Source organism: Nothoprocta perdicaria, unplaced genomic scaffold (genome assembly GCF_003342845.1).
Source record: "Nothoprocta perdicaria isolate Ctin4 unplaced genomic scaffold, notPer1 scaffold_20, whole genome shotgun sequence".
In the NCBI taxonomy this organism is placed as follows: Eukaryota; Metazoa; Chordata; class Aves; order Tinamiformes; family Tinamidae; genus Nothoprocta; species Nothoprocta perdicaria.
In genome coordinates this window covers 6714631-6741990 of record NW_020455205.1, presented here as the reverse complement: position 1 = coordinate 6741990, position 27360 = coordinate 6714631, and the positions used below count along the sequence as shown (strand labels likewise).

The window sequence follows — 27360 nt, the reverse complement described above, 5'->3', positions numbered from 1 at the left end:
TTTTGATTAAAACACTGCAGAGCTGATAAACTGGAGGTCTTTGCATTCTGATTAAGATCATTTAGTGCARAATTATAAGAGATTTCATCAGTGAGTGATTTGAAAACAACCTGCCAAGGCAGGATTTTTGTTAAAATACAAACRGGCCTTAAGCATTTTAATTAAAAAATAAACTTTTTCATTTTTCCACAGTACACTTGCTGTGTAGGTGTGGTTTGAGGTCTCACACTGCCTGATTGTCTTGCTTTTGCAAAACCSTCTCATCCTTTAAAGAGAAATTATGCTATTTCCCTAGTGGCAAAATGGAGGTCAGAAGAATCCTCTATTTCCTTGTATCTGGTTTAATTCAAATCACCTCTACGGTCGGGCATTGGAGTGAGAGCCTCCAAGTGACAGCCACGTTAGTGATCTGCTCTCCTTCCACTGTTAGACAGTTCAACTTGGTTAAAACGTAGCAGCTARGGAAGTTTTGCTGTCATTACAGTGCAGCTGAGGCTGCAAAGCTGCCTGTTTGTTTGTTTTTTGCTAGGACAGGAGCACCTAAATCAGTGTGCAGTTTCTAATGGCATTTATTTACACTGAGCTGCAGCCTCTCTAGTTGAGGGCTTTATCRTAGCTGAGTGCAGAGAGATGTCATCTTTGAACTTTGATTCATAGGACTTGTATGGGATTGAATAACTTGAAGAACATACTGTGTGCTTTCTTTCTCCAATTTATTAAAAATAATGTTGTGTATGTTTAATTTGTATCAAACTTATAGGGATGCTTCATTCGGGAACTGCACATACAATCTCACGATCTTGGACTGTTTACAGGGAATAAATAAGGTAATGACACTTCTGCTTAGCCAAACAGGTTTAAGTTAGCTGTTAAAATAATGAGGCAAAATACTCTAAATACATACAAAAATATGCATTCAAAGCAGGATGTGTGTGAATAACTAGTATATAGCTAATAACTAGCTGCCATGAAGCCTAAGTTACTGAGACCTGTGTTTTGAATTGTGACAGKGGGAGAAGGTGACATTTTACCCAGCTGGCATGGAGCTCCTGCYGATTTCCAAAGTTCACCTGCCACGTTCCAACATGCAAACACACCCGGGTGCTGGGGTGGGGCTCCCAGGCCAGGAGGCCAAGATAGTGCCTTCGATACGCTGATAAATAGTGTTTAAACATTGATGGTGGGGAGGAACGTAGGTTAATATCTCAGATGTCTGTCTCACCTGAGGTTCTTGTGATTTAATCTGAGCACAATTTTCATGCAGTTCTGGCCCCTACTTGGTCTCGTATTTAAGGTGTTTGATACACTAATCTTTACAAAACTGCTTAAAAAGAAGGGAAACTAATGTAACTTTACTAGTGTTTTGGTATGTCACTTAAGCAAGTTGGCTACTAATGAAAGCACTGCATTCTCTCAGTCTTACAAATTCCAACTGTGTTTTTTGCACAATGTGGAAAACTAAAACTGAAAAAAAGTTTGTTTAAAAGCTAATTTAGATTGCCAAATACATTATATCATGATGGGGATCCTGGAGAAAATTAACTTTGTGTTGCTTTTTCAAAAATCTTACAGCCCATCATAAGAATTGACAATTCTTATTTTAGTATGTACTTCATACTATAGGCAAGGATCAAATTTTGCTCATTTAACTTTGCAGTAATCTTGATGAAGGGGGAAGGTTATTATTAAGTGTTTTTGTACAAGTAGATCTTTTAAGGACCACTTAAAGTTCTTAACTTGACAAATATTTTTTTAAAAATTGGAACATAGCAGTTTATGTTCAATATTTTTAATCCTATGTGGGCAGGAAAGGAGCTGCTARTTAAAAATACTACTATTAATTTGTGAGGCTTTTTACAGATCTTAAACGCTTGTGAATTTACAGTAACTTATTGTAACATGTGAAAAAACTCTGTAAATCATTCTTTTTCCCATTAAATTTAATACTGACTTTTTTGCCCAATTTACCTATAGAAATAAAAACACATCCAATAGAAACCATCTCTTCTCATAAAGTAAAATCTTGGGTTATCTGTGTAAATTTGCCATGTGTGCATATATCACCATACATGTAATTCCAGTGACTGAGACAATTTTGAGGTATGGCCAGCAAGACATGTTTTCTAAACCTGCTTTCCCAACCAACCTTTCAGAATCTTTATTTTTATGGCAAGTTCAATATTGAGCCTGTGTCACTTATAAGGAAATTCTTCTTGTTCTGCCCCTTTAAAAAAAAAAAAAAAAATGTGTAGCAAAAAGTGGCAATTTTTAATGTTATTTGAAATGATAGGTATGTGGTCTGTTTTCAACACACCCAATCCCACAATATTGTGCAATGTCTGTACTTCTCAGAATGTGGCAGACTTGGTGTAAATATATGCTGCAGAAATTTACTTCACCTAGTCCATAGAAGAAACTTGTGCAGTTCATAATTTAGCTCTTAAGATGATTATGTGCAAATATTTAGTTTGCAATATTTCATAGTGCAGTAATCAAGTACAGTACATAACTTTAAGTTCTTTAGTCAATCTTTTGTCATGTTAGTTTCATTCTATTAGTGAGTTATGTTAGAAAATATTAAGAAGAAATTACAATACTATGTATAGCCACTATCTTGTGATCTTATGCCATTTTGCCTGAATATTATGACGATAACATCTGAATATCGTATTTCAAAATATAAAACTAATTTTCTGTTGTAAGGCCAACTGCATTAAAATGGATTCAGCATTTTAAAGAAAAAAGATTGAGTATACAACAAAAAGGGAATTGCTTTTAACTTTTATAATCTGCCTTTTTAGAAAGCACATTCAGGAGAGAGTCAATTTTATGATTTAAGTAATAGACTGCAAACTTATGCCCCATCTTAACATCTTTATGGAGGAGTAATAAGGAAACTGAGATGCTTTATTGCCATTGTTGTAGTGTTTTGTCTGTGTTGTTCCTCTGTGTAAAATTTAATGTTGTCTTAATGTTTGTACCTGTAATTATTTAGTTTTGCTTATCAAGAACAGTATTATAAACAGGGATTACATGTCATACCTAAAAATAAACTGACCCCTTGTTGCCTTTTAGGCCTTGCAGCATGGATTTTTTGACTTTAAGACATTTGATGTGGATGAGTATGAACACTATGAGGTTTGTATATCTAATATTGAATTAAATATGTTTAGTTTACTTAATGAGTTGGAATACCCAGTTTCCCACAACCTAAAACATACTAGAAAAACACTGCAATTCAAGTAAAAACTAATGTTTGTATATAATGTATGCACACAAAAGCAATTTTTTCTTGGTTAGATATTCCTAGCAGCTTTCATACTAATACCAAGCTGTGTGCATGAAAGGTGAGTATCTGAATTCTTGCTATTTAAGTGCCTTCATGCTATAATGAAATTAAGCTTTTTTTCCTCCTAGCCTTTCTGATATATCATGACTCAAGAAAATCTCAGTATCATGACAAAAAATCTCTTAGCTGATGTACAGAACAGCATAGCTGCCTCGGGCTTGCATAGTTGCTTCTTAAGGTGCTATTAGCCTCAAATATAGAAACTTTTTTTGATGGTAGGTAAGTTCAGCAATTTCTGAGCTCTTTCAGTATTATTATATGGAGATTGTAGTAGTGAAAATACATCCGAAATGTCTTGCTAATGGAGTCCCCAAAAGCTGACAGCAGTTGTCTGTTGCTCTGCCAGCCTGCCCAACGTTGAAGAGCAAAAGCTCTGGGTGTCTCTAGAACCATGTTCTGTAACTTGCAGACCTAAACCCTGTAAGTTGTCCTGCCTCTGTAGTCAAGCAGCAGGTGATTGTTTCAAGCTCTGTTGCTGCAGAGAATCTTTAAAGCAGCCCTATGCTATGATCTGGGCTCTGGCCAGAGGAAGTCCTGGCTCGATGGGAGTTTACGTCTCTGGTCTGGAAGAGCTGCATGGTCTTTCCCCACCATTTCTGCACCTCAAAGGAAGGAAAAGGTTCATAAATGCAGAAATAGCCACGTTAGTTGTATTGAAACTTTTCTTGGAACTCCTAGAAACCCTTGTAATTGCACTGGTAAGCAAGAAGGATACACAGGGTAGATATGTATTATTTAAATATGTAATAAATGCTGTATTTTTAAAGATTAAAATTATTTAATTGTAACCATTCTTCCCCAACTCCCCCTCTATTGGTGTTTCCAGAAAGCTTGGAATTGATGAAAATAAATGTATTTCATTAGCCTGGAAATGTCAGTTTTTAAATTTGTCACCTTAAGTTGAATGTATCTAACACCTAGCAAGTTTTAGGGATACTTGCTCTCCTACTTGTCTACATAGTATTTGCTAGGTAACAGTTCTGTTTGTACACACTGAACTACTCATTTCTCACTTGTGTCACTTAAGCACACATGGCTGCAGGAAATGCTTTATAAATGCTCAAGAAAGAGGGGGAAAAGCATGAGAAAAATGGAGGAAAAACAGTTTATAGCTTAGAAGCTTGTACTGTAATTACTGATTGTAATAGATGTTCTTTAACATATCGTTATTCTTAATTTAATTATTTGAGATGGATTTCTAGTTACGGTAATAGTCCTTGGTGGTTAGATTGTTTGTTCTCTACCTCCAAGACACATATAGATTAGTTTTGTACGTTTAGGTATGTCCTGTGCTATATAGTTCTAAAAGTGTAAATGTCCTCGGGTTTCCTGTGTTAGGCCTTGAGATTTATAGTCATCAAAATCTTTTGTAAGAGTTAAGGGAGCAAGCTACAGAAAACTCAGTTTCATATTTATAGTTCGGCTTCCAATATTGAGGCAGCTAATTCTCCTTTTGTTGGATTAGATGCAAAATATTTTCTCAGTGTCTGTCTTTTCTCTAATTTTTAACAGTGTCATTTATATACAGTGCTGAATGTGTCTTGTTCAGATAGGATAAAAAAATTATCACAACTCATGTAAATACAAACAAGCTTTACAACTTTTTTTTTAAAAAAGTGTGCTTTTTAACTTGCTGAACAGGACTTTTATTGGAATGGGAGGGAGATGCTAATCTACGGAGCCTGCAGTTGCCAGTGCAAGCTTGGGGAATTTGGGTTTGTTTTTTCTTTTCCTTTTTCTGACTTGGCAGCGCGAGTCAGGTCACTGCTCATTACGCAAGCACCACGTGAGGATGTTGGGAACAGGCCTAATGGGGATAGTTGGCAAAAAGCTGATGAACTGGCTACAGTCATGTCCATTATCAGAACCCTTTGCTCATTAGGGCACTTGTGCTGAGAACTAAAACCACCAGGCTTCATAATGCTGTAGATCCAAGTGCCATGTCCTTAAATGTCACGTTGAGAGTACGTTGCCAAATTAGGAATGAATGCGCTTCATGTAAAAACCAACAACAAAACACTTTCCCTCTTTTAACCTGATTTATATGTATGTTTTTGTGATTACTAAGGCAAGCTGTGAGCTTGTTTCTATGTGGAAATTATAATTGTTTTGAAGGCTAGTTGGTCTCTCTTTTTTATTTTTATTTATTTTTTGTAAGCTGGTACATTTTTCTAGGTTCTTCACTAAAACATATAAGAACACTGGTGTTTACCAGTGCTGTTATGAGTAGGAGCTCATAACTGAAATTCTGAATGCTCTCAGGGAGAAATATTTTAGGTAATGGGATCTTTTTGCTTTTATTTGAAAATCTTATGAAAGATGAGGGCTTGAGATGGGGAGGGTAGCCATAGTTATGGAAAATAGCTTATGGTGAGTTAACTTCTTCCATATGTGTTACATGTAAGAATGGATTTTTAAACATGCTTAATACTTTTTTTGAAGTTAATCACTTTGATATTAAAATGTTTTCCTTTCTTTCTCTTTCTCTCTCCTGAATTTTTCCTAGCGAGTAGAAAATGGTGACTTCAACTGGATTATTCCAGCAAAATTTTTAGCATTTAGTGGACCACACCCAAAAAGCAAAATTGAAAATGGTACGTTGCATTGTGCTAATACACATCTTAATATTATTTTTCAGTCTTATTTTCAACAAGTTAAATATTTATAGCAAATAAGCAAAAAGCAATGACTTAGGGAAGGCTTATTCTTCAAAAATCTTTGTGCAGTGTATTTTATATAAGCTCATACAGCTAAATTCCAGATTTCTCCTGTAACAGTCCTTGACATTCCATTAGGGACAATGCACCAGAGAAACATAGGTCCAGACCACTGATATGATAAATACTCAGAATTGAAGACACTACATGTAAAAACGTAAATGAAAATGTGTTGAGAGTCTCGTAATAAAGCTGCATGCTTCTTCGCAAGACTAAAGATAAATATTTATCCAAACAAACGAACAAAAAAAGCGAGGTGTGGGGGGAAAGGTAGTAGTTAAAGTACAGGTCTGTTGATAACAGCATTAGTTTCCCTTATTTTCACTCTACTGAACTTTCTGAACTCTTAAAAAATCATTTCTGTCTTCACTGAATCAAGACACTAAGGCTTTTTTTWATTTCATGATGGAGGAAGAATATCTCCAAAATATCTTTTCTTCAGCTACTCTTCTTGTTTATGCTATAGATCACCAATCTAGCTTCTCCTTGAAATTTCTCTTAAAGTATCCTCCTGAGCCTTGTGATCTGCAGATTGATTTGTAGATAGTACGAATCTACAGATTTGTAGATAGTAGCTGTTCTTAAGTAGTTCCTAGTTGTCCAGGACAGTGAGCTAAGCAGGTTACTGTGTAATGCTTCAGATGTATCATGCACTATTTATTTATTTTTATGCAGGTGTTTATGATAGCATTTTATGGACAATTTATGTTTTGTTTTGAATGTCTGTGTATTGTTTTGAATAAGATAGTAAACCATTTGTAGTATTAGAACAGTTTAACATTCTTTAAGATGTTTGGGGAGGGATTTTGGTAATTACCTGAAATGTTTTATTTGTTGTAAGCTGTTTTGCTTTAATTTTTTTTATAGGCTATCCTCTTCATGCACCTGAAGCCTACTTTCCCTATTTCAAGAAACATAATATCACATCAATCATAAGACTAAACAAAAAAATCTATGAGGCAAAGCGCTTTATTGATGCAGGTTTTGAGCATTTTGACCTATTCTTCATAGATGGAAGCACTCCAAGCGACAGTATAGTTCAGAGGTTCTTGAACATCTGCGAGAATGCTGAGGGTGCTATTGCTGTCCATTGTAAAGGTATGTTCACTGGTTTATTGTTCAGATTGAAGTTATTCCAGGGAAAAAAAAAATGGAAAAAGCCTCCTGGTTTTGAAAGTAGTACTACTTTACAATATGTGACTAACTGTATAACAAATGCTTGATATATTCATGTACATATTAAATTTTTTAGGCCTACACCCTTCTCCTCAAGGCATGTGACAATCTGTTGTGCGTTGTTTGTTTTTCTTAATTTTGTGGAATGGTGTGGGTTTCAGTTGACAGAAATTTCTCTTGCATTATGCTTTCACACCCAGCATTTTAATAATTGGCTAGGATACGTTGAAGACTAAAAGGTTTTCTTCATGTTTTTAAATCTTCCTGTTCATGACTACCCCATTTTAAGCTGGTGCTAATGTTTTTAACCAGCCTTTTTCAGAAAATATGCAAAATATGCATAGCCAAGGAGGGATAACAAAGACTCTGAAGAGTACAGCTTGCTTTATTTCAGTAGCATTGTGTAGGGGCATTGTAGAGACAAATGATTTGCTGATCTGAAACAAAGTAATGCTATTCATTCACCATTTCTTCTCTGAAGAAGAATGATGTTCTAATGTAAATCTGTCAAATGTAAAGATGATGATTTACTCTCAAGATTTTAGTGAAGCAAGAATCCCAAACTTGTGGTATTAATGARATGACTGTTTCCTATTTGACATAAACATAATTTAAATTATAGATTTGCCACAGTGTTCTTGTACTTTGTTACAAAAGTGTTTTAAGCACAACTTGTGTACCATAAATCACTTTTCTAAGGAGCAAATGCAAAAGTTTCTGAGGTTTAATGCAAACAGTCACTATAGAAGGCGCTTGCATATTAGCAGAAGCTTGCAGGAAGGAACAGATGTATGTTAAAATTTTGCACTTGGTAGATGTTACCTGTGCTTTTCTGACATGATTTTCTTACTTGGACATGTACTTAGCATAGTACAGCTTTTTAGTAATCTTATCTGCAAGCTGCATTCCTTTTTGTGTCACATAAGTTCTCATTTATACTAAATCTGATTCAAAAAAAGCGAGCCAGTAAGGTAGTAAAAGTTGCACACGTATTTCCACATATTTATTTTTGACTTGGAAATTATGCATCTTGACGTTTGCACAAGGGTCCTTTTATTTGCTTGGTTGTGACTAGATTTACAAAGATGAAACTCTTATTCAGCATTTCCACAGCTTTAACGTGAAGCTTAAATTTTTTGAAGTCGAATTACATAAATAAGGATGATCACTCCTGTGCATTCTAAGTTCTACTAACTTCTGCTGCATTCTCATAAGCCATAAYGAAAATTAATTTGATAATTATGAGCTCATGATTTTGTGCGTGATTATGTAACATGAAGGTAACGTGCATGATTTCTGTGTCCGAATATGTGTTCCTGTAGCTGGCCTGGGGAGAACGGGAACACTCATCGCCTGCTACATAATGAAGCACTACAGGTTCACGCATGCTGAAGCCATTGCTTGGATAAGAATATGCCGACCAGGCTCTATTATAGGTCCCCAGCAACACTTCTTGGAAGAGTGCGTATATCCTCTTTGTTACTAGAAATCAACTCTTTCTTTACATCTGTCTTCATCTTAACTTATTTACCGGATGGCTATTGTAACAAATAATGGTCATTTTTACCATGTGTCTGAGGAGTATAATGTTCTGCTTCCTGAAAGCTGATGGTTTAGTCCTGCACTTCACTTGATTATGGCCAGCTCTGCTGTGCAGATCAGCTGCAACTTCTCTGCAGAATGCTTCTATATACAATACTCATGCTTCCAGTAATATACTGCACAATATTCTACAGTTCTACAGCGCATTCTGCTCATTAGAAGTACATTATTATTTTGTGYGCGTTTTTAGTATTTATTTTAAGCTAAGTGATCCTTTTGCCATTCCAAATGATATTTTTTGTGATATTCCTGCAGATTTTGCATTCTCCACTGAAGAAGAGATATAGATAGTTCAAATGTTGGCAGTTTGAAAGCGTGGTGTATTTCCTCATTGTTTTTATCTGTGTATAAAATGTACTGACATAACCTAGTTTTCCTCTCTGACAGGAAGCAAGCGATGTTGTGGCTGCAGGGAGACCTCATCCGATCGAAACAGAAACAATGCGTAGCTGATGATGGAAATGTGAGCAGGGTTCTCTCTGGTTTGGATGACATTTCAATCAGTGGCAGCTTTAATAAATTACAGGAATTGGATCAATATGGGGAGGTAAGTTTTCAAAGGAAAAATCTCACAAGCAGGGATGTGCAGAGATGATGTTTTTATATACGAGTGTATGTGTGTACATTAAAAAAAAAAAAAAGCTATAGATCACTTTTAGATTTTTCTCTGTTAGAATTATATTTGTATTGGATTGCTTTTTCACAGCTAGACTGTTCCATTTTTCTTTTTGAAGAACGGATCTTAATTAGAAAAAACGATAAAAGTTTTTCACAAAATTCAGCAGGTTGCAATATTGCAAGTCGTTTGTTCAGGGTTTCAAGTATTTATGGAAAAGTGGAGGAAGAAGAAGAAAATCGTTTTCCTCCCGTTTCCCCCCCCACCCTCCTTTTGGTAGTTTAGGAAGTTGTTTTAGTTTCTGTTGCAGAACATACTGTTAGTATTTTTTTTTTTTTTTTTGCTTCCGCATATCACAATTTCATGCTGCACTCCCCTTCATATTAACAATCTTAAAAATAGTGATGTAATATAGAGTTGGAATTCAAGTTCCATAAAAACAGAATTAAGATCTTTTTTATATATTCTGATACTAGACTAGATCATTTTGAACAGAATTTGAGATTGGATTTTGCAGAAGGCATCTGTGAATGAGTGAGCTTGTACTCATTAACTTCATTGGAGCTAAGCAAAGGCAGAATACCACCCAAACAAGTATAGAAGATTGTACGATTAACTTTTAAGTATTAATCTCTGCACTCAGAGACACTCTGTTTCAAAACTGCAGTGTGCACTTATATATTCTGTATTTTTCTTTGCATATTTGATGTTTTCCAGAATGATTCTGTAGACCAAGCAGATATGGAAGCAAAGAATGGCATGACACAGGGAGATAAACTTCGTGCCTTAAAAAGTCGGAGACAGCCACGTTCTGCGACAACTGGAGCTCTCAGGTAGTTTGCAGCTCTAAATTCAGTCTGTCCTGTCTGATTTTTTTTAACTAGTATATGGTCTTGTTTTAAGGACGTTGTACGACATTCTTAGTAGCAGTAGAAATTTATATGTTGCACATTTATTAATTCATTTCCTGTATTCCTCCTTAGGAAAAGTAGTTATTTAGCAGTAAAAGTAGAAAAAAAAAAGTCCTTCAGAGCTGTTCTTGTCTAGCATTTTATAACTTATGTACCTCACAAAATATTCTTCAGAGAATTTGGTTCAATACACATTGGTTCAAGACATACGCATACATACTTAAAAATTAATTTCTGCTTTGGTTTCTTTAGGCTGGAAGAAATGAAACTGCACACCAGGTCAATATCGCAGCCTCTCAGGTRTTAACTTGAAATAAACTATCCAGTGTATTTAGTAATTATTCTCAATGCATATAATTGTAGTTGTGAACTGTCAGCCCTGGTGTTGTACTCATTCACTTGGACTGATTAGCAGCTTCAGAATACTCCTTAGAAGTGACAGGAAACAGCATCTTTGATTTAGTGTAAAAATGTGACATAAGAGCTCTGTGAATAGCTCATAAAGTCTCACTTTTATAACCAATGGGCTCTCTTATCACTGAATTTAAAATAGATTATGGAATATAACACTTTATAAAGATAACTATTTTAATATTGAAAACATTTTACAATTAGTTTTATTGCARCATGTATTTTTAGATGGGTTAGAGAAGTCTAATTTAGAAGACTTCTGTTTACCCTTTTTGAGCACAGAATTAAATCCATCTCTCCTCAATATCATCCCTTCTGTGCTTGTAGTTAGTCTCATAGCAAAAGCCTTTTATCTCTAAGAGCCGATAATGATGATATTCCAGTCTAAGGATGGAGAGAATTTCACACTACTGATAAGATATTGGTTTATTAAAGTTTATTATTGATAAGGTATTATTTCTAAGTTTATTAGCCTAAACACCTATGAATGTCTGTTTTTCGAGTATCTCAGTGTACCATACTTAAATCTATAAGAAAATATGAAGAATTTAGTCACTGAGTCACCCTTAGAGCTGTTTGTTTTATGCAACTTGCAAAAATTTTATTGCTGTCCTTTGAAAAAGGGAATGTTTTTTATTTCATGAAAGTTAGTTAAAGAATTTCTACTTACACATGCATAATAAGCACAAGAACCATTTTTTTCGTAGTAAATGAAAAAATGCAATTTACCTTTTTTAAAAAACAACAACAAAAAAACCCACTTCTTTTAACCTAATGAAGGTGAGAAGTAGCCTATAATAGTGTAAAATAATATAGCAAGGAGAAAAACTGGGAACAGGATAATTAGAAAAAAGTTAATTTGAAACATAAGATTCCCACTTCTGAATGTCAGTATTCATAGACTATACGTTTGGGSTGGGTATTTCAATTACAATAATCTTGCTTCTCGTTAAAACTCTACTTTTTYAATCCTTTTAGACTGAATACTTCAGGTAGTACAGAAGGATCCATGTCTCCYCTGAAGGCTTCCAGAGTGATGGCAGCTATTTCACCTTCTGCAAAAAGAATTAACCGATCCTCCACACCCTCAGCCTCAAATCTTAAAAGGTTTTTGTTTTCCTTTTTACCATTGGGGTACAAATACTTACCATATAGTATAATGTTTTTCCATATGTTTCTGATCTGCGAAGAGGTTGCTGCTTGTAGTTGTAGAACAGCTTATATTTACTTACAAAACGATTTGCTATTCTAACAGTTAAATGTTAGCTTTTTGCAGATCAAAGAGGGAACTCCTGGTATAAGATTTGCAGGAGATTATTTCAACTTAGAAATGGTATTATACCATTGAGTTTTTTTKTGTGTGTGTGTTTTTAACTCATCTGAGTTTATGTACCTGTAAGAATACGTTAAAATATTTCTATATACTATTAATCCCAAAATAATTCTGAGTTGTAGCTAATGATTTTTATGAACCTTGGAGTTATTGATATTTAATTCCATTCTTACTACTGTACCAAGTAATTATGGACAATAAAAGTGATTTTTGAATAACTTTTGGATACAAATGTTACTTGAAAATAAGTATTAAGACATCCTATTTTATTCTTGATTATCTGAAGAGTAGTCTTATGTTATGGCTCTTAAGCAACAGAAGTTCCCAAACAGTTACATGTTCACAAAATAAATCAGGTGTGGATCATGTGCTGCCTGTACCTTTTAATATCATGTCTGTCACGTGTGGGGTTGGACACAGGTAGAAGCTGGCAGTGATAGTGCCTGAATATACCAAATTTGGGAACTCCTGACACAGAATTCTGGTTTTCCTTGTTTGAGAGAAGGAAAGGTCAAGGTGTGTGCAAACGTCAAGTATTTCAGAATGGTCCATGTGATTTCCCCTAATGTCTTCTGAATTGTCTGTTAAATTTTCATGTATCTATACATACGTTGTGTGTATCTTTTTCCCCACATGTGTTTTCCATTCAGCGTTTCCATAAACTCCAGACTAGCCAGTTCTCTAGGGAACCTGTGTGCTGCTTCAGATGATGATGAGAGCAAACTGACATCATCGTCCTCTAGGACAGGTTTTTCTGTAAGCCAAATCTCCAGCCACTTGAATGGCAGCTTGCAGCTGCCTCTCAGAAATAACCATGAACTGAACAACAACTTGTACAACAGAAGCAGCAGTAGTGGCAACAACCTGGGCAGCCAAACCAGTCCTCACAGCGCCGTGGCAGATGAGTACAGCAGCTACCAACCCTTTGTGGGGCTTGCAACTCCTCCAGCACGATACCTGAGTCGATCAATTCCTGTAAGTTCACAGACACACAAGCCCTTTCAAGCATCTGACCAGTACTTACATTCCTTGCTTCTGCAAGAAAAGCTGTCACCCAAAACTTGTAAYCCACCATAACTTTCTGATCCCTTTCTGACCTAACAGCACCTTTATCTATTACTTTAAGTAACTATCACTTCAGCTGCTTTTTTTGTCYCCTGCCTCTTTCAAGTTTCTAGATCATGGAGGTTTTGTGAAAATAAATAATTCCTAAAGTTAAACCAACTATAATACCTTTTCTTCTTTTTTTGCCACCTTTTGTTTTAGACTCTCATAATATAGTTCTTTTATGTTTCCTATATAGCTTAATCTTCATACAGTAACAAAAAAAAAAAAAAAACTTTTGCACTTGTCATACTGAGTGGAAGATGTTACATTCTGAAGGACAAGACTCACTTAAAAATTGAGTCCACTTGACTTGAAATATAGACGTTTTCTAACACTGAATAAAAAGTATTTTTAGGCAATGTATTTCTGATACTATCGACATTTTAACTTTGATGTTGCAACTTTGCCCAGAGGTTATTTTATGCTCACCTCTCTGTTTAAAAATCTGCATTGAAAAAGCTACATGGACAGCTTAGTGCCACTTGAAAGTGTCTCTGTAAAAAAAACTCCAGAGGACAGACTAGGTTACAAAGTAAGTTATGGCATGTTGATTTTTAGGGTGGAAAAAGTAAGCATATATAAGCTTCTAAAGCTAGTTTAAAATATCTGGATATCCAAAGATCTGATGTCCTTTTAATTATAAAAGTTGCTGCAGGTTTGGTTATGAAGAAAGAAATTAATCAAACTAGTAAATTTGTTTAGTGGTACTGACACTTCATATTTTTTTTTTAACTTCTATTTGTAGTTGCTGAAATAAAATAACCATCATATGAATGAACTTCGGAAATACTATTCCTTTTCTTACTTCAGCGTTACTATAGCTGTTTTCCAGTGTGGTGAGTCTGTCTTAACAGACAGCCAACAGAATGCACTTGCTGTATCTGATGGAAGTCCTAACTAAAAAGATTGTTCATGTGTTTTGTATTCTCCTCTAAATGTATTTTCATGAGGAAATGAAAGATATATTCCCTCATTAACAGCTAGTACATGGCACTTCTAATAGTTCAGAAGCCACATTTCTAACTTGGAAGCATGAATTACACTTCCTTTGGGGATAGATAACAATAGAAAGTTACTTCCATAACAGGCTATTGATTATTTGACTGTTTGCAACTGGAAGAGAAAGAACGTGGTGCTGTTTAGATGTTCTGTATTGGTTTGATGGAAGCTGCATCAGTTTGATGGAAAGTTTCACTGGAAGAGCAGAGTTGCCTTGCTAGGTTGTTTGACCTGAAATATTTCTAAAATCCTTGATGCTTTCAGAGTGTTTCTTTACAAATATGTTTAGCTTATTCATCACAACATAGCTGCAAATAAATGTTAGTATTGCACATTTTTAAAATCAGTGAGTTTAATGTTGCATTTAAATTTAGTTTAAACCTGAGTTTAAAATCATCACCAGTAACTTATTTGTTTTGGATGTCTTGAATATAATCTTACCCGTTTAGTTTTATGAAATTATGCTTTAGCTGTTGAATTTGATATTTTTTTCATGTGTTATGTGGAATTTGCATGAGAGATTATTTATAATTTAGCTTCTTCCCAAGTTAGATGTAAAATCATCCTCATTATGAGAAATCTGATTTGAGAGCAGTACTATGACAGTATTTTTAGTTAAAAACATTAATTTGTTTTAATAAGCCCAAGTGTAGAGATGGGGGAGGGGGGGGGGAACCCAGGAAGAAGCTCCGCAGCAAGGTGAGGATATTGGAATAAAGGCACAGCCTGGAATCTGTCAGTCATGATTTGTCATTCTGAAAAGCCATTTTTGTTAGGTATTCCCATTTTTCATCCAACATGCTTACAAAAATATAGTCATTAAAAGAGGAAGGCGTGATAGAGGCTTTAATGGAGTATATTGGAACCAGAGTCAGTTTTGAAATTGAGAGAAAATGATTATGGAGCTCAACAGTTAAGTGATAGTGTCTATTTTGATTCTTCTCCTTGAATGTGTTTATTTGGTATATTTGACCAATAATTCTCTGCAAGGTCCATACCTGTTCTCTTCTGTTGTACCCTGTGTAGTAAATATTGGGGTGTTTTTTCCATACTTCCATGTTTTAATTGCATGTTTTTGGTATAAATATGTGCACCTGTACAGAGCCCTAGGGGAGAAGTGCTGTGTGTGTAATGTGACTCAGCTGTGGAAAGCAARCTGACACTGTTCACAGTAAGTGGGAGGTTTTGAGGGCCATAATGTAAGCTGCTGGAGAAGCAACAGGCTCWTTTCCTCATCTAGCCAAACCTTGACAGGGCTCATGAGAATTCATCATTTCAGCTGGCCTCGTGCCCCCGTCGCAGTCAATGTTAATGCACTGAGCTGTTAGCGCTCACCCACCATTGACTGAGGTGCTGAGTGCACTTACAGAGCTTGTACTTGTGATGACAAATTAGAGATTATTTGATTATCTTATCTCTGTGCCTGCTCTTTGTCTGATAGCACATAATATACTGGCTAATGCAGATCCTTCTTGTTGGTGACCTATTTTGAAGATGGATCACTTTTCTTGATAGTGTGTTCCATTGGTTAAGTACAGTCACACTTAAAATCTTTTTTTAATCTAAAAACTTTCTCTATCTCTTTATTATGTCATTGTTATAATTCTTTATTACCTTATATTTTTCCTAGCCTAAAATACCATTATGTGGTCATCCCAATGTCATCCCAATGATGTCTTTTAAATTAAACTCTTTGCRTATTTGATAATTTCTTTGACTCAAAGATCACTTTCAGTAGCTTTACAGCCCTCTGCAGTTTCCGAACATGCACTTTCAAGCAGCAGATGCAGCAATCTTAGCACCTACCCTTCAGGTACAGAAAACTGTTACCCAGTGCTGTCCTGCTTCTGAAAATCCTGCAGTGTCTTGAGTTGGCCTTTTAAACATCATGCTCTGCAAGTTCATGGGGAAAAACARAATTCTCCCTATGCAAGATGCTGCCTCTCATATGAGTTTAATGGCCACCATTCTTTGTTCTTTTATGTAGAGCTCTGCATTTTGCTATGTTAAAACTTCCCTTKTACTGGATTCTATAAGCCTTCCAAGGAAGATTGTTTTGTCTTGTCACTTCAACTGCTGTCATCCAGATATTTTTATTTGTGGCCATTTTTAGCAGTGATCTTAAACTCATGAACAAAATGAGAGAATAGCACAAGCCTTGGTAGTTCTGGTGTGATTCTGTTACCAGCAGGGCTCTTTATGAAGGTTTCCACCTCCCTGCTGGCTGTGGGCACGGGGCGCAGCCTGCTCAGCTGAACGTTACCCTGCTGCAGCAGCGTTTGCAGCGGGTGCTGCCCTGCGCTCTGCTAACGGGCACACGCCTGTGCCCGTGTGTGCCCTCTCATCCTTGCTCATCAGACTGGKCTTGAATGATAGGAGTTACTTTCCTGTTCATTTGAGAAGCTGAATCTTGTTTTCCAGTGTTAATGTGGCACTAACCATCTGTAATTGTACAGAAACTYGACTTAAAATCCAACAATATATTCTCTTCTGAAGTTCCTTAGTAGACATGAGTGGTGCAGGAACTTTTAAAGACTGGTAGGACTATAACTGTTCTTCTCTAATGAATACACTTTAACTTTATTAGTGAGAAGATCAACAACATCTCCATTTCTGTGATGCAAATGCTTTCCCTTCATCCCTCCCCCCTAGTTACTTAGTATTGTGGGGTGCAGTGTGGGTGTTTTGTTTTTGTGTGTGTGTGTGTGTGCGCGCGCGTGTGGTGTTTTTTGGTTCTGGTTTGGTGTTTTGGTCTGTTTTGAAAAATGTGTTACCATGACCATTGTTTGGTTCCGACAGGAGTTCCTCGGTTTTGTCAGCCATATTTTCCTTATTTTTTTTCCTTCATTAGTGTAACTTTTTTTATAACTTCTCATCTATATTGTACCATCAATATCAGCTGTTATGCTGATGAACCAGATGGCTTGATTTTTCATACAACAACTTGCCATTCTAGCTAATAATAAGTATTTGAAAATATCTAGTTTCTCAAATTTTCAAATAAAACAATCTGTCATCTATAGTTTGTAGAAATACTTTATCAAATATGGCCACATTTAAGGTACTTTGACAATTTTTTTTTATTTTCACTATAGTTATATCACTAGCCATTAAAAAATTCCATTACTAAATAAAATACGTTATTATATTATTAAATAATTACATTGCTAAACATCACTTTAAAAATCTTCACTGAAAGATATGCATCTGCATAGCTTTAAGATGAGTCACCTTATGCTTCTGTAGCTGTCATGGAAACTGGCAAGACAGAAAAAAATTCAAAAAATTAAGTATAACAATATCTTTAAATTCATGTCYGTGATCTTTCTGCCTCTAGGATAGTTTTACTTAATAGCTAATTAACATTAGTGAATGCAACGCTGTCTTTGCAAAAAAAAAAAAAAGACAAAGTAGTCTTACTGATCTATAAATCTTAATGAAAGGATAGCTTGAGTGTAATGTATATACACAGAAATAATTTTAAATGAATTTTCAATATAAACTTCCTTTTTGTCTATCACTTGTCAGAATATATAGTTAAGTTTTGTTTAAAATAATAGAAGTATTAGAAGTTGTTAATTTTAAACGTTTTAGTTGCTATCATGTATTCAGAGTCATTCTTGCCTATGCATATGCTGCAAAATTCTTGTTACAGCATATGTTTTAGTGAGTGTTGATGCATAGTCAAAAACTTTAAATTCTTTGCAAGTAAAGATGAAAGTTTGAATCTAAAAATCACAACATACTGTTAGAATTTTGTTGCTRTTTGGGAAAAAGTGCATGTTCAAGCCCTAGCAAATACCACTAAGTCCTGTAAGGTTGTGCCTTTTGAGTTAAACTGCAGCTGAGTTGGTCCTGAAGTTAATGCAGGTGCCTTCAGTTCAAGCCTCTGCACAGATCTGTGGCTTGTTTTCCTTTCCAGGAGTCTATGGGTGYCTCCTACAGTACAAGGAAAAAAAAATCCGATCTCTCCAGTCACGTCAACAGGCCTTGATCAGCACTTGCTGATTGTAGCAAAGCCATCTAATACTTAGTTGTTACCTTAAATGGCAAGTATTTGGTATAAAATGCAGTGCTTGACACTGCATGGAATTGCTGTAGGATTGCAAATACAGTTTTTCCTTAAATATTTTTATTCTCTTTTCATGGTAGTTCAGCAGTCAGCTTTGTTTTATTTAACCTTTTTCTTTATTTAAATAATGTTGAATATTTGTGTGTGACTGTGAAGGTGGCTTGAGGTGTTTGTTTTTAACAAAGTTTTCAGAACTGCGAGCAGTAGTTTGAGTTACCACAAACAGGAACTAGGTATGTAAATGTGGAAAGGAAAAAACTGAAGCAAAACAGTTACAGGCTTTGAAACATCAGTCCATCTTGTTGAACAACATGAAAAGTTGTAAGAGCACAAATGGTTTAATTGCAGAAGCCAGCAAAATCCACCTCCAGCTTTAATTTTTCACATTTAAAAATTAGTCCCCATCCTTTGCAACAATTCAGTTGTTATAGCTGCCATCCTGCTTTTTAGTGAAAGAACTTCAATGGAAATTATAACGACTAAGTTTATTCTGGGGAAAAAAAGGCTTCTTACATTTAGTTTGGCCTCTTTCTATGTTCAGAAAACACTTTGAAATTGTAAGAAATCAGGGTTATGTGGAAAAGGATTAGTATTAGGCTGGAAATATTATGAAATGTGCATTTATCTTAAAACAAAAACAAAAACAAAAAAAAAAAAGAGCCTACCCATCTGTACCAAATTAACAACATGAGCTGTCTGGTGTTTTCAGCCAGTCTCTGCTGCATGGATATTTGTTCTTTTTATATGTTGCCATTAATTTTTCTTCCATGTTTGTATACCTCATCCTGTGAGAAGAATAAGGATTTCTAATAATTTCAGTAATTCCAGTTTAATTTCCGGAACGTAGGCATACTTAAATTCCAATACAGACTCTGGTTCCTACTGCCTGCGCCGTGAGGAGTGGCTGTTCCAGCTCATTGCCAGCTGTTGCCACCTGAATCGGAGAGCACCAGAAGTGTGCGGGACTTGCTGGTCATCTTGCACCTATCCCAGCTTGCAAAGTAATATTACATTGCAAATCACACAAGTGTATATCATGAAATTTCCTGCATTCCGTTGTTTATTAATCAACTTGTTTTGGAATTGAGTTTTCAGGGATCCATTTCAAAGATTGTTTTAACTAATAAACAGGCATCATTGTTAAAATACACTTTTGAAAATGAGAAGGCCTCAAGGGACTTTCTCAAGGGAATTTTAGATGCTCATTAATGAATTTAATGAGGGGATATTCCTTCTGGCTCAGTCTTAAACTTCTAATAAACAGCTTGACAAATGCTGTCAGCAGAGCTAATAATCCAGAACTAGAGTACAGAGTGGAGGTAAATAGTCTTAATATGATAGACTATTTCATGGTGATTCTGAGTTTATGAAACAAAGACAGTAGAAGAGATTGTCTTAACTGCAAAACTCTTATATCCATTTACTTTCTTTGCTAATCCAAACCAACCATTGGCTTCAACAGTTTCACTTCCATATCTGTTTGTTTCCTTAGTAACTAAACCTAACTAAACCTAAAGTTATTTATATGCCTAATTGTGCTGTCATTTCTTCCTCAGTGATTAGCTGTATCACACATGTTTCCTGTGTGGATTATCTGAATCAACATGTTGCTCTATGCTCTGTTTCTATACCAGCACTTTCGTTCTTACTGTTCAGGAGAAATGAAAGCATTTCAGTTACAGTAATTGCAGTCATACCGTTTCCCAAAGGCTTTGGTATTGTCTGGGTTTTAAGGGATGTGTAAAACTTTAATCAAGAATTTTTAGAAATTATTTTGGGAAGTAAGTGAGAATACAGAAAAGCTGGTGGACTTTACTGTATCCAGTTTTTGAATTACTTGTATTTTATTGCATTCTGCATATGTACACGGATTATCAAATTTCTTTCCCCTTTATTCAACTCTCTTGATTTTCCTTCTGTCTCTTCCTCTTACATTTTAGTGCAAAATATATATTCTATGCAAGTATGAACACTCTGAGTTTTAATCAGTTTCTGTTTCTCCCCTGCACAGTCCCTTCAGTCTGAATATGTTCAGTACTAAAGCCTTGCTGCTTCGGTGAAACCTCTTGAGCCCTTAACCTAAGTCCATCGTGAAGGAGAAGAGATAAAGGAAAAGTTGCTTGAGTCGTCTTTGATCCAAGATATATTAAAATCTTCAACACCAAGACAAAACTTCTTAACAGCCAGAAATTTCTGGTTACTGACTACTACAGATGCACTGAAGTTGAATTTATGGAGATTACTAGCCTGTGTTATATACAAACTTAAAATTTTAATGCTGAGTCAGCTTGAAAATATTTCTAATGAGTTTAATACATTTATAACTTGTGTACAGTGTTAAAATATGTATGTATTAAGAGACTATTTTGTTAAGCAATATATAATTATGTACAAAATTAGAATATATTTTAATTTAGTGTTCTTTGATTCCTTGCTACCAAAATGCGTATTTTAATGAAGTTTTAGGTCTTTTTCTATAAGATATGGAAAGTTCTTTTTATGAGCAAGAAGATGTTTGTCTTACCGGCCCGTCATTATTGCTTAAAGCCTAATGTAATTACTCTTTCACTAGTTGGTCTCATGGTAACTTAACAGAAGTCGAACTAGTGRGAGACTGGCTACCATATGATGAACTGAAAGCACTTGATATACAGTCCTTTTTCTACTTTCAGCTGCCGATGTCTCATAAGGAAAATAAAGGGAAACTATATGACTAATTGCAAAAAAAGTAATTTAGCTGATCATTCTTTTATACAATTAACACTTTTCTAATTTGTCTTAAATTGATATTTTAACTCTTCAGTATAGAATGTAAAATCTTGTTCTGCAATATATGCTGCACCAACAAAAGACCAAATTTAAACTTGATAAGAATGCACATGTACAGTGAATTTGGCAGACTTGCCTACTTAATTGTTTAAGCTACATTTGGCAGAATAGGTTCAATTTCATTAGCAAGGCAAGCAAGCAATAATGTAGAAGTCTATTAATATTTTCTCTTCAGAAACATGTTCTTTAATTAGAATATTATCATGATGGAATTGGTATCAGCTTTGGCAGTAGTAGAGATGCATTTCAATATGTAGTTTAATTGGGTTTGACTAGGGAGCAAATTCTGCAAGAAAGTGTTGTAGTGAAGTACTAGAGACTGCATGCTAATCTTACAGTTAAAGAAAAGCATTTAAACAACTATAAAAATTTGATTTGTCACTATAATTCAAAAATGGAAGAGAATGTTTATCTTTAAGTTTTGCCTATATTTTTATAGAAACCTGAAAATGAAATTTGGTTGAATTTGTCAGTCTTCATTCCTGACGATGTGAATGATGTGCACTTGTTCTGCAATTGATGTTAAAGAAAATGGCATTTCAGCTTTGGGAAAAGTTCAGGTCAGAACTGCCATGGAAAGTTGCATTTAAAAGTGGTAGTAAACAATACTCAGTGCAGCTATATAAATCACTGAAACTTTACATGCAATACTGTACTTTATCACAACTGTGTATATGTAACATATACACACACTAAGTAGCATATATGTGTGTGCATATATATACAATATACTGTATATGAATTTTAGGTTAATAGTAAGGTAATTCTACCTCCTACAAAGAATTGTCATGTATTTTGTTATAAATAGTTTTCCTTAAAAATACTGTTTTATTTTGAAATGTAGATATGTGCATATATATACATATATATACAGCTAATGGATAATAAATGCATATATCAGCCACATTCCTTTCTTGTTTCTTGGCCTTTCTTACTCAGACCTTATTCTGTTGTTAGAGATCATATTCATTAATCATATTAACTTGCACCAAACAAAAGGAGCTCSTCAAAACATTCTTCAAAAGATTTTCATTTCACTTTTTATTTTTTCTTAAATGAAGAGTTCCTTTGACTTTAAAAGCTAGCCACAGATGCTTCTAACATGGTTTCACTCTATTTTCAGAGAATTTGCTGTGTTGCATTATTATTTTTCCACAGTTCCTGTCTGGGTAAGTCTGTTTTATAATAATATGGATGGTGTGTGTGTGTGTGTGTGTGTGTGTGTGTGTGTGTGTGTATAAAACTGTTGCATAGCCACTCTAAAGGAATGGCAAAACTAGTAGTACAACAACGTTGCAGACACAGACTGAATTCTAGTGTCTGTCTCTTCCAATATACAGTAAATGCTGTTAATGGATGCCGCTTTGGATGTAACTGCAGAGCAAGCTTAAAATATCTCTAATCAAAAGCAACCATCTTTTTCCCTGTTTTCCTCTTTTTAGACTTGTTTGTGTGGATTTATATGATAAACYGTCAGCTAATGTGGCTGTTGAGAGAACAAGCTGTGGCACATGAGGTTTTAAGTAAGTTTCCTAAAAGCTAACAGAAAGACTAGATAAATCTGGAATTCTCTAGGCCCACAGTTCTATGCCTAATGACTTTATGAAACTCTTAATCATCTCTTTAAAATGTGGTTTATGAAGCTTTTCAGTCCGATATTGCTACAAATTCAGAGAATATTTTTGAATTACAATACAGCTGAAAGGGAAGATTTTGGTTCCTGTAATAATGTTCTCTGCTGACAACTACACAATGAGAGGCCCCAGAAGGTTGACACTTGATGAGCTCTACACTGTGAGGTACAGCAAGGAAGAAATACAGTAATTGAGGGCCTTGTCAAGTAAATTGCTTATGTATATCCTTAACCTGCAGCATATCAGCGATCTAATTAGAAAGACCAGAGATAATCATGTTTGTAATGAATCCATATTCAGGTTGATTGTCCTTTCAATTGCAAATATGAGCCTTTCTGTCAAATAAGATGTGCTATTTTGTAGCAAAGTAATCCAATGACACAAGTTAATTTAATTATCCTGACAAAGTTGGATTGTAACTGTAATTATCTCTTAGCATATTATTTTGGTATTTTCATTTGTTAGCATCACAAGATTAACTATCTAAAAATACCTTATATATAAATGCATCTTTGGTCAGTGCACAGGTAATTCCTTATTAGACTGATTATTTTTGAAGTCCACATATAGTCCACATGCAAAAGCAGTTTCTCTCTTAACCTCTCTGCAAAACGAATTGGAGTTCCTCTTTATTTTTTATTTACTGTGAATGCTTTTGAGAGAGGCAAGTATTTTTACTGAATATTTGGACTGCGTATTGTCCAAAGTAAGGACAGCTAATGCTTTGTCCATCTTTTGATACGGTCCTGTAGAGTATCTGGGAGACCTACTAATAACCCTTCTCCATTTGAAGGTAACTGCCTTATTTGGTTTTTGTTTTCTTTTCTTCTCAGGTTTTTAATCTTTTTTTTCCCCCTCCTTCAAACAGCCTCATGCATATATAAGAACCTTTCATTCAGCCCAGTGGGAACTTAATTTATGAATAATTTTTGGTGTGGGACTGTTAGAAAGGCTTCACTGATGCTTTTATCTGTGTGCTTACTGACACCCACATTCAACTCCAGCAAGACAGCGATGCAGGATTTCCCATTATGCTGACTCTTTTCCAGCAGATACAAACTTAAGTTGTTCACGAGCAGCTCTGCCATCTCGGGAGCTGGAGACACTAACTCCACGTTGCACGAGCATAAGGTGCCCTTGATCTGAAGTGAGGATCTTCCACATGTGTTGTGCAACCTGCAACCCCTTTTGCACAGAGCATCTTGTGAGAAACAAGCTACTGTCTATCTACCTGAGCTGAATTGGTGTATCCTTTTTGAAATGTTTGATTTTTCACCGATGTTTCACTTGCAGAATCTACAAACATGCAAGCAGCAGTTTGAATAAGCTGTTCCCCACTTAATGCTGAATGGGAGATGAAAAACATGCTCCTGAACCTGTCTTCCTGTCTTATAATCAGGTAAGGAGAAAAGGGTCTCGTACAGACCTCTCCCATTTCAGTTACCATACTTGCCCTTGCGCAGCAAGAATATATCCAGTTTAAGTATTTCTTTATTCAGAGGAAAAAACATAGCAACAAAACAAAAACCTTGTTTTAAGAGTTGCCTATTCTGTTAACTATTTGTTTTAWTTTGGATTTTAATTTGGATAATTTGTTTAATTTGGATACTACCTAACACTGGTGAAGCAGAAAATCTTGCACTCTGGTCACTAGCAATAGCTTTGCAGTGAATTGTTTTCTAATGTTTATAATTTCTAGTGGTTCCTTGTAGCCTCCTGCCTACTTAATGTTGTACTCGGAGAGCTTTGGGCTTTCCTATATCGCTTATTTAATTGCCATAGTGAAATGGTGTCACAGCTGCTATTAAACAGAAGCTAGAGTTGCTGAAAGAGGAGTTTAGTCTTTATAGAATTCTCTTTAAAACTGAGCAATGTATGTTTTTCGCAACTCATTAACCTCAAATCTTGATGTACGTGTATCTAAGGAGGCAATGCCTTGTGGCTGCTAGGCAACACGGCGCGCTCTTCAGTGTTGCCACCTTTGCTAATGGCACAGTTGTCATTACGGAGGCTGTAACGTTACTGGGCTCTTCTACTGTGATGTAGTTGTTGGAGAGCGCAGCATGGGACTGTGGTAGAGCTGGCGGCTTTCTGGTGCTAACTTGCTGCTTGCCTCTCTCTAGAGGTCTACAATACCATTAACATCCATCCATTCATTTACCACCTGATGGGACACGAGATCAACAGGACAGTACAGTAGACAGCTCCAGAAGGAGGAGAGTTGTTTGGTATTGGATGAAAAGCCCTCCTCAGCAATAGTTTTCTGTGTTCTGCACTAAATCTAACTTGTACAAAGCGCGTGATACCTGCTCAGTTTAGATAAACCTAGAGAGACTAGTACGAGTTCATTTCTTTATGGGCATACATGGGAAGAGGTGGTTGATATCAGATGGCAAATTAATTTCCTAAGTGAATCCCGTGCCTYAGCGGCAGGAAAAGGAGGCTCTTTCATCCTGAGGTTGCTCCTGACCACCCRTCCAGGTGGCTACAAGGCACCAACACGACTCACCCTGTAGCTGAATTCCCTGGACTCCAGGAATTCTTACGTGTGTTAYGGAGCCTGTCTCAGTTCCTACTGTACCAACAGGATAAACGGTCTGTCTGACCTTGTATGTAACGTCGCTGTGAAAAGGGCTCCCACGAGCTGTAGAGATGCGGGTTCAACGCACTTCAGATRTTTTCAAATGGAAATAGTTTGGTCTGCTGAGGGAATCAAGATGGCAGAGCTAACAGAGGACCTGACTTCTGACAAACTTTTCTTTGGTCATCTAAAGCTCATCTAGGCTTATAGTTCTCTTTGCCTGGAATGGCTGGGAAGCGGCGCATCCTGCAGTAAAGCTGTGCACGGATCTGGGATCACAAGCCACTAGCAAGAGTGAGTTCTGGCTGCGCAGCAGGTACTGCTGGGATGGAATTCCCATATCCAGTGAGTGTTTTATTTGTGCTGAAACCTGAGTGAGTCATATGCTGGGAATATGGGAAGAGGGATTTTTTAAACACATAATTCAGTATAAGAAACCATCTCACAACAGTCAGGTTGGCAATTTGGARAGAATAAATGAGGAAAAAACAAACAGAAGGAGGTTGTTCTTTTTGGTCCTTTATGTGCTATAGGTTTTAATCTGAGTAATTTGCAGGCTTAATTATTGTTGCAGATTATATCATCTGAACCCAACTGTAACTGCATTTAATGAATTACACCATTTCAGGGCTGCTTTTTGTAAACAGCCTTGCTGAGATGCGATTGGCAAAAGGAGAAGCAGAGCCGTTCAGACTTGTCACTTTAAACTCTGCTCGTTGCTGTGCTGCAGGGTGGGGGCGGCAGAACCTTTTGAGCATCAAAAGGAAATGAAATGTATTTCTGAAGTGACAAGTAACTCAGGCTCTTGCCTGCAAAAAGAAGGTATTAAAGGAGTTTGGCTTTGCCATTCAGAGCCTTCACATTTCTCAAAAGACRGTTTCTAAACATACTTAGTATGTCCCTTATTTTTTTAGCATGTGCAGATTAGCCTCTGTGCTCATACATGTTCACTTTTTTTTTGGATTTTATGGACCACACAAAAAAGCTGCAGGTGCCTTTTCTCATCCCCATGCAATTCCTGCAAACCACCAGCTGGATACAGCAACAGGCTTTTGGGAAATGGTTTGTGATGGGGTGCATGGAGCTTCTGAGAAGTCTGAAGCCAGGTCAGATTCCTCCACCCAAGAGCCTAGTCAGAAGCCCACAGTGCTGCTCATGCACATATGGACTCCGGGGCTGTGAGGTGTCTCCAGTGAAGACCAGSGATAGTTCTAGCACATAAGAATACATTGTGAATTTTCATTTAATTTGCCATTCCCATTTCTTCAGAAATATATGAACATAAAATATATAGACAGAATATCAGCTCCCTCAAATAAATACCATCTTAACGAAAGACCTGTATATCATGTCTGAAGGCAATTTAATTTGAAATTCATACTGTATTACAGACCAGTTGTAAAAGTAACTAAAAAAAGTTTATGGAGGCATAGAATGTTTTCTAATAACTAAACATTAAAATAGCAACTTAAGTGAAGATCTAGTAGAGGAGTTTCTACAGTAAATGGACTATGTTTGACACAGAAGTGACTGAAATTGGTATTACTTTGAAAGCTTGCTGAAAATAAAAGTTGCTGTGTAAATGTGTTAGAAACAAGAACACCGGTAAGACGAAGAGAAAGAGAGTCAGACTGCAGTTGCAGTATTTCTGGAGCATGGCAAGGTTTTGGGTTTTTTTTCTTCTTGATTTAACAAGTTGAAAATCTGCTGAATAATTCATGAAGAGTGGAAGGGCTGAATCTTCCTGGAATGATATACAGTGTACGTAGTGTGGCACAGGAGAAACTGCAAAGCTTTGTATCAGTTGCTGCCGTTTCTGCTGCTGATTGCAAGGTGCTGCTGCTTTTGGCATTTCCACAGCTACAGACTCGGTCCTGCTGCTGCYGGCTCGCAGCTCCCTGCGTCCTGTGGACCCACCTGCACGATCTACAGCCCTGGGCATCCTCCTGCCAGCCACCTGCCATGGACACTGCTGGATCTTTGCTGCTAGCTGCATTTTTTGGATCCAACAGCTCATTTGACT

General features: G+C 36.1%; 1 protein-coding gene across 2 annotated transcripts in view; it reads left to right on the top strand.

Annotated features, from left to right (window-relative positions):
- CDC14A (cell division cycle 14A) overlaps positions 1 to 20542 on the top strand; it is a 44960-nt gene extending 24418 nt beyond the window's left edge. Inside the window, exons 6-16 of one of the 2 annotated variants that reach the window (XM_026037935.1) lie at positions 761 to 827; positions 3076 to 3138; positions 5856 to 5943; positions 6934 to 7164; positions 8565 to 8703; positions 9232 to 9391; positions 10178 to 10293; positions 10624 to 10671; positions 11761 to 11889; positions 12766 to 13090; positions 20305 to 20542. In XM_026037935.1, coding sequence (XP_025893720.1) covers positions 761 to 827; positions 3076 to 3138; positions 5856 to 5943; positions 6934 to 7164; positions 8565 to 8703; positions 9232 to 9391; positions 10178 to 10293; positions 10624 to 10671; positions 11761 to 11889; positions 12766 to 13090; positions 20305 to 20334 — 1396 coding nt within the window. In that variant the 3' untranslated portion in view covers positions 20335 to 20542. The remainder of the gene's footprint in view (positions 1 to 760; positions 828 to 3075; positions 3139 to 5855; positions 5944 to 6933; positions 7165 to 8564; positions 8704 to 9231; positions 9392 to 10177; positions 10294 to 10623; positions 10672 to 11760; positions 11890 to 12765; positions 13091 to 20304) is intronic. The other variant, XM_026037934.1, reaches the window with a different exon arrangement.
- The last annotated feature ends 6818 nt before the right edge of the window (positions 20543 to 27360 follow it).